Source organism: Saprolegnia parasitica, assembly GCF_000151545.1.
Source record: "Saprolegnia parasitica CBS 223.65 unplaced genomic scaffold supercont2.225, whole genome shotgun sequence".
Taxonomy (NCBI): Eukaryota; Oomycota; class Saprolegniomycetes; order Saprolegniales; family Saprolegniaceae; genus Saprolegnia; species Saprolegnia parasitica.
Window position 1 is genome coordinate 1 of NW_012156619.1, and position 11,953 is coordinate 11,953.

At 57.2% G+C, this 11,953-nt stretch overlaps 4 protein-coding genes across 4 annotated transcripts in view; 2 read left to right on the forward strand and 2 right to left on the reverse strand.

Annotated features, from left to right (window-relative positions):
- Positions 1–163: 163 nt before the first annotated feature.
- On the reverse strand, positions 164–493 carry SPRG_16028 (hypothetical protein; the record flags this gene model as incomplete). Its single annotated transcript, XM_012355287.1, has 1 exon — positions 164–493. A coding segment is annotated over one exon (330 nt), but the record flags the coding sequence as incomplete, so codon positions are not given.
- Positions 494–2,252: 1,759 nt separating this feature from the next.
- Positions 2,253–3,734, reverse strand: SPRG_16029 (hypothetical protein; the record flags this gene model as incomplete). Its single annotated transcript, XM_012355288.1, has 1 exon — positions 2,253–3,734. One exon carries the CDS (start codon positions 3,732–3,734, stop codon positions 2,253–2,255), a length of 1,482 nt encoding a protein of 493 aa, XP_012210678.1.
- A 3,745-nt stretch (positions 3,735–7,479) lies between these two features.
- SPRG_16030 (hypothetical protein) lies at positions 7,480–9,671 on the forward strand (the record flags this gene model as incomplete). The annotated part of the gene is made up of 10 exons (XM_012355289.1): positions 7,480–7,550; positions 7,601–7,625; positions 7,674–7,681; positions 7,729–7,987; positions 8,030–8,137; positions 8,190–8,561; positions 8,612–8,941; positions 8,994–9,173; positions 9,216–9,339; positions 9,397–9,671. The coding sequence occupies 10 exons, from the start codon at positions 7,480–7,482 to the stop codon at positions 9,669–9,671; spliced, it is 1,752 nt and encodes a 583-aa protein (XP_012210679.1).
- Positions 9,672–11,716: 2,045 nt separating this feature from the next.
- SPRG_21666 (hypothetical protein) overlaps positions 11,717–11,953 on the forward strand; it is a gene marked incomplete at both ends in the record, with an annotated part of 1,287 nt that continues 1,050 nt past the window's right edge. The window contains one exon of the mRNA XM_012355290.1: positions 11,717–11,890. Coding sequence (XP_012210680.1) covers positions 11,717–11,890 — 174 coding nt within the window. The remainder of the gene's footprint in view (positions 11,891–11,953) is intronic.

Genomic DNA, 11,953 nt, shown 5'->3' on the forward strand with positions numbered 1-11,953 from the left:
CGGGAAGGTCTTCCGGAGGGTCTTGGCGGCTGCCTCGCACGCCTCGTTGTTGGCGTGCGAAAGCTGCAGCAAGGCTGCAATCGACGCCTTGCTCTCGAGGTACTAGTCGATCGAACCGTGGTGGGAAATATGCAGCAGCGGAACGATAGAGAGCTGTCGGTACCTTGGTGACGACCTTGAGAATGCACTTGGCGCGGTCGACGTCGCCGATGATGTCCATGTCCATCATGGCCAACAAGATCTTATGAAAGGACTTGCGCATCGACTTGGCGTACTCGGGCTGGCTCTCGGTCTCGTCGAGGAGCTTGGCAAACTGCGTGACATCCTCGAGCAGTGCTTCGCAGTCGCACGTTGCGTACACAAAAGCCTCGTCCTTGAACACAATGTCCCCAGGCGCAAAGCTCTTGGTGGCCGTCACGAAGCGGCCTTTCGTCGCGTCTGTCTGCGTCGCGATCGCCGCGGTGGCAAAGGTCGGGAGCTGGTCGAGGCTCATGCTGGCAAAGGCGGCGTGGATTCGAGGATGATTGGATGGCCTTTCCAGCAACGCGCGCTGTGATTGGCTATCGCATGGTGCTGTCAAATCCATTGAAACTGGCGGCCGGCAGGCATTTGATCGGAACCAGTTTTTTGCAGTTTGTTGGCCCACGACTTGATACATACTTGATACTTATCTAGCCTATCGGCTCGTTTGCAGCGAGAGGGCCAACAAAGAGAGCCTGCTACTACCTGGTCTGACATCTGAAACACAATGGCGAAAGCAACGAACCAGCACTTGCTGGGACAAAAGTCACGTACGTACTCTACTACTAGTATGTGAACCTTGGTCCCGCGTGAATCGCTTCAGGGGTCTGGTCGTTGATCGCGACGGGGTTGCCGAGGTGCTACTAAGGAATGCGCGGTGTTTGTTGCTTGGCGCCATCAGTCGCCAAGGAACGGTCACTGCACAGTGTTGCGTCGTGCTTCCTACCCCGGCTCGCCTGTCTCCCGTGCGATGGATCATACATGGTTCATTTTCAAATAGAATCTATGATGGTGCCAGTTTACTCCATAGCACTAGTAGTATGCACCAGGGTCAACAGGCCAACCTGCCCAGCGAAATTCGCACGAGGGACGTAGAGTATTGTGATTAGCAAGGCTACCGTAGCAAGAGTGTGCAGCCGTTCGATGTCTTCGCCATAGCGAGCAAAGGTACTCGGTACAACCGTCCCCACGTTCTTGTTAGTTGGTGCGTCTGCTGCGAGACCCAACGGGCACGCGCAAACCGTCACAAAATGACATATCCTTCGCCACTTTGGATCCACAGGCCGTTGAAAGGCTACTGCCGCTACGAAGCCAGAAGGGAAACCCCATGGCATTGTACTGCGCTCTGCGAACGGGTGAATCTAAAAGACGCGGACCTTCTCATCAGCCTCCAGTGTTGAACGTACCCACCATCCGGCCAACACATTGGCAAAGCTCGAGCTGCGTGCCGCTTGGGTTGAGCTTCTTGCAGTGCTTTGGCCTCGACGCATCGATGCGGGATCACCACTGGTCAAGTAGATGTGCGACGTCATTTCTTTTCCTTTGATGCTGTCGTTGCGATATCAATTGTAGGGGCATGTGCTCAGCATATGCCCCAACTTCGCCGCGGTGACCCTAATCGAGAGCCATGCGGCCAAGTGATGCCCGAGGCGCGGCGTCGCGGTGGCCGAGCGCTGCAGCATGTGAATCAACTCTTCGACACGCGGGTGGGCGACGACTGCGAGCAGATTGGGCGCGCGGGCGAGACGGTAATACAAGTCGATCTACCAGGCGCGAGTCGACGACGTCCCGTTTGGTGAGGATCGTCCAGAAAAACAACGTCGATGACTTTTGCTCAAACGCACTGGTCCCGCATAGTACGACCAATCAAAGCGGATAATGTCGCATGCATTTTGAACTTGAAATTTTGATACTTTTCCCTCTGTCGAGTACGTGGCACGATCGCAATGCAGCATGCCGTTCTCAAAGAAGGTCGATGTCTCTGTAGCAGCCGTGCGTCGCCACGTCGCAACACCACGATGAACACAACGGTATCCAATATCGTCTGTGCCTGGCGTCATACTACATGTACAACAACCAAGTCGATCGAATGGCACTTCCGACTCGGCCTTTCTCATGAGCTACAATGCAACTGAGTCACAGTGGACGACGACGGTGCGTTCTTTCTGGTGGTACTGCAAGAGCTACAGAAGATCGTCTCAATTAAGTTCAAAATGCAAGTGTTTTTGAGTTTATGTGAAACTCAACCGACAGCGATCACCACGATCGGCGCGCGGTCCGAGGACGTCGACCACAAACGCATCGGTATCTTCTGGCAGCGCCTCCACAACAAACGGAACGTTCTGGGTAAGTGCCAGCGCCCGATAGAGCGCGCGCTTGGCTTCACCGGCACCTCCATGCATTTCGCCGTGGACGATGGCATTCAAGTGGAGCGTCCGGAGCTGGCGGCCCGCGGCTACAAGCTCCGGAAGCACGTCGAGTACGACAGAGAGCCGGATCGCCATGGTTAGCGACGTCAAGCGCGGCAGGTCCAGCGTGCCAGAGAGGACAACTACGACTTCACGCCGCGTCAACTGCTCATCGCTGACATGCAGCGTCTCGAGATGCACGCACGTCGTCGCAAGCGTCTCCATGAGCAGCTCCGTCGAGAACGAGAGATCGCAATTGCAAACAAGAGCAAGAGACATCAGCGCCGGGACCGACAACAAGCCCGCGATCAATGCCTCCATGTCGCCAGCGTTCAACCCAGAGACGAGGAGCCACTGGAGTTGCGCGAGCATGGGCGCCGCCGCCGGACATGTCGCCAACTGGCCAAAGACGCTGCACTCGAGACGCTCGAGCTGCGTGGGCCCGACGGCGGTCGCAAGGTCGGTCATCGTTGCATCGTCGACGACGCTGTTGGTGCGAGCATTCCACTCCAAGGTCTTCAACGACACTGGAAGCGTGCGCCCATGAAAGCCACCGAAGGCACGTGCGTTGTACATGGAGAGCTCTCGCAGCGTCGTGTTGGCTTGGAGCGCATCGCAGAACGCGATGGCAGCATCGTGGTCGATCTGGGCGACTTGAACCAATCGAAGCTTCGTCGCTGGTGCCGTCGAGAGCCACGCTGCCAAGAGATACCCGAGTTCCGGCGGCGCGCGCTGCAGGGCGATAGTCAAATCTTCCACATGCCGGTGGGCGACAACTGCAAGCAGATCGCTGAGCTCACTATTCCCGGTCGGCAGGTTGAGCTTCACGCAGACGACAACTCGGGGCAGATGCGGGCAGCGCTGCAAGAGGAGGCTGCTGATCGCTTGGCCTCGGCCATTAGCCGCACCGTTGCTGTTCAAATGGAGAGTGACGCTGTTGATCGCAGGTCCGACGACAGCGACGAGTGAGGCCAGTGGCGCCGCCTGTCCGATCGGGCACTGGAGTTGAAAACGTGGTCGCAGCGGCAGCGTCGCCGCAAGCAGCGTCAAGACCAAAGGCGGCAACTCCATGCTAAGCAGCGCAATGTGCGGCCAGTTGGTGCTGACCGATGATGGCATCACCGTGGTGCAGGCGAGAAAGGCCGTGAGCGCCGGCGTCCAGAGCGACCGTGGTATCGCGTGGAGGAAGCGGCCAAAGTCTTTCTGGTCGTCTAAGCACATCGCAATGGCCTCGACGACGTGCGGAAGCGCGAGCGCATCTGGTGGCGTCACGTGGGCCCGAGGCGTGCGTTCTTTGTCGGTCATTTTGGTTTCTGTTTGCAGGGTGCTGTGACGCTTTGGCGTTCAACGGGCATACCCGCTTCTAAATTTTATCCGGATGTGAGATCGGATTGGTGGAAGCTTATGGTCCTGCAGCCAATCCAGTGCAAACATGAGAGCTATCGATCTTAATGAGCGACGGCGTCAAGGACGACGGTGTGTGTCGCGCAGTGGCTGCACGTCGCTCACGGGCGACGAAGTGGACAGCCACAACATCGAGACCTTGATCGCAGCCTTGCCGTCTGTGCCTGCGCTGCAACGCTCGACCTCCAGCAGCGCGCCCTTCGACAGAGCTGTTCATGGAGGCGCTCGCGACGACGTGCGTGGGTTCTCACTGAGAACACATTCGTGATAACGCAGAGCGTCCGAGAACTTCTCAGACGCTGCGCGTTATCAAGGAGTGTGAGACGCGTTCAGGTCACAGACGTTCTTGTTGGTGTGCTGCAAGTGCCGCAGTTAGACCATCTCGATGCGTCTCTCAGATGTGCCAAAGGTGCTGTCAGAGCACGCCAATGCCGGCCATAATGTTGGCGACCTCAGGGTGAAGAAGACAAATGGTTTGGGTTCAAGCGCAATCGACAGAGGCCAGACGCTCAACGAAGATCAGAAGCAACTGTCCTGGCGCGTACGACCTACTGGACACGTAGAGGGCTGGGGCCTCTCATGGCACGACGCTGGGGACGTCACGACAGTCGAAAATGCAATCGTGCGAGACGCCGCCCTCATCACACGATCACCGCTGCTAAGTCGTCACGTCGACGATGACGGTTTCAAAGTCGGACGAAGCCACGGTCCATCCATACCCACCCCCGTGATATATGTTGGCAGACCGTAATGCCAGCATGATTGGCCTCCACGTCCTCGCGCCAACGACGCTGTCTGAGGTCGAGAAGAGCTATCGCGAGCAGCGTATGAAGACATTTCGTAGTCAGAGACTGGCCGATCAAAGAACGCAGCGTCAGAGTAACGAGGCAACCGACGCCACCACGGCCCACAGACTCCTCTACGAGGTACTTACCACGTGGGGCAAGAGAAGACGTCGGCAACTTTAGAGGTGCGCCACGCGTTCCGCCACTTCAAGAATGCCTTCCGCGGCGCCACCGTCGCGCTAGCGTCAAGCAACCACGGCGAGGCAAGCTGACGACGTCAAGCGCGCGCTTTTGTCCATTGACAAGCAGCTCGGCGACGCGGCGGCGAGCACGATGTCCATTGTTGCAGCGATCTTGCAGCCCGCCTTGTTTGCCTCGAACACGAGCTCAAGCTCGAGCGGCGTCGTTGACAATTTGAACTCTGTCGACTGCTCGGGTGGCGCTATTCACCGAGCGGCTGCGTGCGAAACGAACGCATCGGTTGGTGCTACCATCGGCGAGGTCGAGCCAGACGAGTCGCAGGCCACGTCGGAAGAGACCTTGACGAGCACCGTGTGTATATCGTGTAGCGCTATCGTGTGGGCGTAAAATCCAAGAGGCATGCAAACGGTAGCGTGTGCTGTCGACCGGCCTGTTCGTTCACGAATGTACCGCTGTAGCTGTAGTGGTGATAGAGGTTGTTGGCTCGTATCTCGTTCATCCTCGTGCAAGCAGGTGTCGGAGGCGACACGTCGGAGGAGTCCTTGGCACCAAGCTCTCGACCATGTATAGAAGACGGCGTTGGGCTTTGAGGCCATTGGTCCGCAACCGTGTCCTGCGCCGAGGCAGCAGTGGCGCCATCAGCTGTGTATGCCATGAAACCAAGGTCGACAAAAGACGCCTCGAAAAGCCCGTTGACGACTTGCGAAAGCGATCGGGCCTGTCGAAGCCGGCTTTTACCTGCCTGCCGCTGATCGTGTTTGAAACTTGCTCGAGACTATCGGCAGCGGTGCCACGTCATCCCACGGTCACGGACGCACCCAGGGTACACTAGTCTTCTACCAGGTGTGCTGCTGCTGGAACTTGTAGCGGTTGATGCGAGAACCCTACATGTTTCTGCAGGCCACTGTTCCATGGATCGAGCGAGACACTCTATGTTGCGGTTGGCATGGAGAGAATCGATCGCCATCGATGCTCGAACGATGCTGCAACAAATCATGGTTGTCAAACTTTCGTGGCAGACGAGTTGCAGTGCAACCAGCGGTGTGGGTCTCCGTCACCGTAACGGCGCAGCGGGTGCAGCTCGATTCGTGTACTGGTGGCTCGACCAAGACGGTTGAAGATGTCAAATACGTCAGTAGGCCCGACGCCTCTTCTACGTAGAGCATTACGGGCGACGAGGCGGATCAACTAAACACAGTCCGACACGGCGCAAGGGTGACAGCAAACTGTCACGAACTTTCACGAAACCCATCAGCGCTGGCACAAAATGTAATGCATTCATCATGTGCATTCATCGCCTTTTCATTGCTCGACCAAGAGTAATAGCCGAACTTTTCGAAAGGACTACGGAGCAACCCATGGGAGTCTTTGCAACCACACGGTGCAACCACAGCTCCGTCCGGATGTTATCTAGATTCCTTGTAGTTGATGTGAGTTTCGAACAGCTCAGTTGCGCCGTCCCCATCAACACGTGAAACCGCTGGACGCGTCAGCATTGTCCATCAATACTACAGTACCGGTATGGGACGACGGAACGACGACGTATACGTGCAAGGTTGCCGGTGCGCTTTGTGCTTCTTCAGTTTAGAGCTTTTCGACTATAATACGAGAGTAAACGACAAGTATTCGCTGGACTTCATTGATACTGCTGACTTTGCGTGTGGTTGAAGGCGCTGGGCGAGGCACCGAAAACGTCCAACGAAACCGAAGTTCGAAGACGATACTGATTGGGTAGAGGAACCAGCACGATGAGTCCAAACTCACGAATCAAATCACGAAATCATCCAGGGATCCAAAAGCACGGAACGAGCACGACCGAGGTGTTGTATTGAGAATTTACCTCCATGTGATTATACCTCTGGATATAACGGGTACGAGAGATGGCCAACAAAGGCGTGGACTTCGCCGATGTGACGCGGAATGCGTCGTGTCCACAATCAATGCCCTTGTCCGCAATCGTCGAAAAGATCTCGTCACGGATCCGACGTTACGGTCCATCCGCTTCGAAATTCGATCGTGGTGTGCTTCGCCTTATGCGGGCAGGAACACTTTCTTTGACTGTGTCCTGTTCGGGCCAATCCATCGACGTCTTCCGCCTGCTCCTTCGATATGCCGCTCTATCCCGCTTGGAGTGGCGTGGGGTGAATACGCCTCTTGTCGGGCTAGAGGGAGTGTAATATGACGCGACGTCAAAACACCTGGTGCAACCTGGAATACCGTAAAGCTCGCGGCCACCGTCGAGCGCAACTGCGTTCAGCTCGCGTCCTGGCCAGTGTTTCAACTCTAACGTTAGCAAAAAAGCTGCATACCAGGGATAAGTGCAGCGATACACCGTGTATCTCATGACGTGAGGCCCCGAACGTAGAAATGCGCCGCTGCTTGATCGTTGCTCGCCTACCATTCGGATAGTTTCATTCTGTGCGCAGGTCCTGGACGATGTGGTACTTGGTCTTGTCCGATTCTTGTGATGAAAGCACACGCATGTTGATCCAGAGTGGGTTGTGCAGCACGGTGGGTTCCCAGTCCGGGCTCCAGTTTGCTCTTTGTACATATCAGTTTGAAAAACGGCATCACCATCCACGCGACCCAAACCGTAAACCAGGTCGTGTGACCTGTTTAATTACGTCCTCATTATTTTTTAAAATATTGGCGTTTGGAGCATGGCCGCGACAAGCTCGTTTGTCGTCAAGCACTGCGGCCACGACGGTGTCTTCCTCCCCAAGTACACACGGTACGCGTCTTACGCATCGCGCAGGTCACTTAGCAATATGCACGACGCAGGTACCAGAAGGCGCAGAAAGTCAAGGTACATGATCAACGGCGATTCCACATGCCTCACAGCAATGACGCGTAGGTGCTCCGGTACGCCGACGACCGCCGTCGCATTGAGGGACACTTGAGCCTTCTAGGTGCTTTCCCCACTGCTGCCCGAGCCACGTCTACTACCGGTACTGCGGCGCGCCCATCGAGGTCAAGACGCAGCTCCCGACCAACGACACGTCCGTCGATGACTACGTCACGCTGCTCAAGATTGCGCCCGCCTACGATGTCGACTGGGCCGTCGGCGAAGTCATTCCGCGAGTGACAGCCGCCGACCTCAAGGCCCGCGCGAACGAGCACGGAACGACGTGGCACGTCGGTCGCAACGAGCTGCGCGCGGGCGGTGAGGTGCGTCGTATCTCAATTGAAGACGCTCGAATCTTGAACTAGACGGCCGAGCTGACGAGCAGCTTCAACAATGACCTCGTCGATGGCTGGGTGTACGGCTGGAAGAGCGGGCGCAGCCAGGTCGTGCGGGACTGTCTCCACCACGTCAAGGTACACAAGGAGCGGAAATGGTCCATATACGGCATGCTGCATGTTGTTGCAGGTGTTTATCTTTGCGATCGAGCGATCAAAAAACGACGTGCACTGGCGGCTCGTCGACCGCGTCTTCTCGCCTGGCTTTACTTTTGTATCGTACCGGAGCCTCCACTACGCCAACGCGTCCGAGCCGAACGAGACGCACCGAGCTGCATCGCCAGTGCTCTCGGGCAACTTGCCACCTAGTGGGATCGCGCCGCCATCGTCGCCACGACACGTCTCTCCCCAAACCCAGCTCATGGCCAACCGGCTCGGGCTCCTCGTCCTCTGCGTGGGCCAGCTACCCGTTATTCATGGGCCGTGGCAAACCGATTTGGTCGAGGCCGTGGCCGGGACCCGCCGCGGGCCACCGACCCCGCTGCCGTTTCGGCTCGTTGCGGTAGTATCAATGTATCAATTATTGTTTTGTGATGTCGGTCGTTGTGCTAGGGCGAGCCGCCAAGCGCGGCGCGCGCCATGCTCATGCAGTGGCTCGTGCACCTCGTGCATTCGCAGCACGCAGCCATGTACCGGCGTGTGATCGCAGCCAACCACAACTGCCTCTTTGACAAGGCGCGGCTCATGACCGCGTACAACGCCTGCGTCCACATGCTGCACGCGGCCTCGGAGGCGTTTTTTGAAGCCCGTGGCACGACTGTCGGCGCCGTTGCCAAGGCCGTCGCGAGCGCTGACCTCGAAGACGCGCTCCAAGCCCAAGTCGGGACCGAGGGTTACTTTGGGTACCATTCGTTTGTCGCTCATTTCCGCGAAGTGTTTCTCGTACTCACGCAAGGAATGGCAAGGGACTGCAAATCAACCAATCTATCTGTAGAGCTCGACGTCGGGCCCCGTGGCGTGGCCGACAGCGCGCGTCTCGCCAATGTGTGGCAACTGGATCTTTGATCCGAGTCGCAGCCGCCTCCAACTCCCCCCGTGCACCGTTTTGGACGCGGTGCGATGGGCGACGTGGCTCTATCGGTGCCGGCTCGCGCTCTCCAACGGCACGCTTTTGGTGCGTCGTGATGTCGAGCATTCAAGTCATATCGTCGCGTAGGTGCAATCGCACTGGGGCGTCTACTCGAGTCGTCCGAGTATGTTGGAGCTCGACCGCTCCCCGCGCATTCTGCGGGTTTTCCCCAACGGCGAGTCGACGATGGCCGGGCACGGCCACGTCCTACGTACGTACTACATTGTTTCCGTACGTCGACCGTTTTAGGATCGAGGATATGGTTTAGATGGAGACTATGTCGCATACGAGCCAACGCGCGGCGAAGTTGTCATCGAGTACTTTGGCTACGACCTTTTGCAGCACGAAGGCTGGCGCATTGTTCTGCATCTCGTGCGCGGCCTCGACGGCTGCCTTGTCGTCCGCGCTGCGATACACAAGTTGGTGGCGCCCATGGACGACGACATTGTGTGCTCGAGCCCGGAGAGCCGCGTCCAGCTCTGGGCCACGTCCCCGTTTGATGTCGTCGGCCACGGTGACGCCGTGTACGTGGCCGCAGCGTAGCGCGTAGCCTCCTCCTCGAGAGACGACGTAACACGACTTGGCGCTGAAATCTACGACCGTCTTGGCTCGCGCTCAACGCTCAAATCCCCCGCGTGACAAGATGTTATCTTATGCTTGGACATGGCATGGTGTCATTTTATCGATGGGAAGGATACCGGCCACAACGTGTGCGACGCCATCGGAATCACCCGGCGCTGAAACACACGTCGTTGGCTAGCGCGAGCGAAGGCGACGCCAGTGGGAACAACGGTCCGAACCAAGGTTCGTCCAGGTGAAGCAAACGGCGGGCCAAGAGAAGAGGCTTGCACGACGATATTCGTTGGCGCAACCCATAAGCTCACGTGACACCGATCACAAGGTAGTCCAACTGTGCATCATGCGCAGGTCGTCTAGGTTCCAATATCCTTCTGTGACTGGACACCCTTTGGCACGACGACAATAAACGCACGGTATGTGTGGTCGATGAGTAGGGCGATGGATCGCGTCTGGCGCGGAACTCAGCTCTGTTGTCTCATTCGATTGCATTTCTAGCAACGGCGACGCCTTGGAGATGTAAACGCAGAACTCGTTCCCTTTGTGCGTGGTACTCTCCCGCATGTGTTGTTCACTGCGGTGACTTGACGATAACTAATTGACCACCACCACTAGAAGTGATGCCACGGCCTCGCACCACACCGTTGCTGTGGTCATCGGCCGTGTCGACCTGGGATGGCATACTGGTGCGTTTTATCCATCTCTACACTTTTGGGCTTGCCGTTCGTTGTGCATAAGTAGCTGGGCCACTGACTCTGATGTTCATCCTCAAATCGCACCATGTCCATCGCAGGACCGGGTCCGTCTTTCAAGGAACTCTGCGTGGCTTTGGTTTCAAAATGTCCACGCAAGGCGCGTCACACGTCGAACGAATCCGCGAAACTCGAGGCTTCGACGTATGTGTCTTTGCCTACGGCTGCAACCCAACCATGGTTTACCACCGGTAAATAGCCGCGACGCGCTTGCATCTCCCAGGGCCCTCTGCACTGTTTTGTGCGATTCAACTACGTACTAGAAATTTCTGACGATTTACGTAGCAATATCTACAAGAGCTTCATGGGTCGACATGTCACAGCCGTCGCCCTCGTCGGTGGCCAAGACGGTACGGTTGCAGCACGCAGTGGAAGAAGTTGGTGGCGACGACGGTCGAGCGAGCGACGAGCAACAGAAGGCTTAAAGAACAGAAGGATAGAAGATGGAAGCTTCGCAGCCGCATTTTGCCTCGTACAAGAACAGTGCTTCCGGCACGTCACGCCGAACATGGCTATCTATGCTCAATGTGTCTACTCTGCTGGCGTGCGACAAGCGAACATCCCCTTGATACTCTGCACGAGCGACGCTCGACGTGCAACGCATGTTCAAGATCTCTTGCTCAGCACCATGGATACAAGTCGAGTCTAATCTCACCATACCCTAGAGGATAGACCAGCCAAGACGAGAGACACACGCGGCAATATGTCTGTGAGTGCAAGGACCCGCTTCGCACTTGACCTACGCTGTGTGGACCGCTCCGTAGACACATGCGGGAAACGGGCAGTCACTATTCGCGCCACATGACGTGAGTTGTGCATCCATCCCACTGCCGTCGCACTCAAATGACGTGATCCAGCGTCAGTCAGCGTTGGTGACGGACCCTGCATCCGATGTGCGTCTTCACGACGCTACTGCAACATGACCGTGCGTTCGTCATGCGTGTCTTACCTCGTAGTATGTCATTGCTTGTACCAACATTTTGGATGACCAATAATGACCCGTTACGCCGGTTTCAGATTACATTCGGCATATGCCACATATAAGACGGTGCGCCGGAATACAACAGTACCGTGACGACGACCTACGAGCGTGCATTCGTACATGTACAGAATGCTCAACGCAAGGGATGTGCAACCATCTTGCATCGCCATCTCGCACGACCCTCTCGCTCGCTTTCGAGCGACCCACGCCGCGCGTCGTCGTCGGATTCGGCACGAGATGCCACTTTTAACACGGACCAAGCATCTCCATATTGCTCCATGAACGTCTACAACGCGGCCGCGGCCGTCGTCGACAAGGTCCGGACCAAGCACAGCGGGATCCGCACGGCGCTCTACGCGCTGCCCATCTCGCATGGCCTGCGGCCGACGATCCAGGCGCTGGCGCAGGAGAGCCTCAAGCACGCCGATGCGCTCGTGGCCGGCGCGTCGGCCGTCGGGCTCCGTCGCCGCGGGTCCAAGCCATTGACGCCAACGAGCGCGTCGACGCGGCACCGC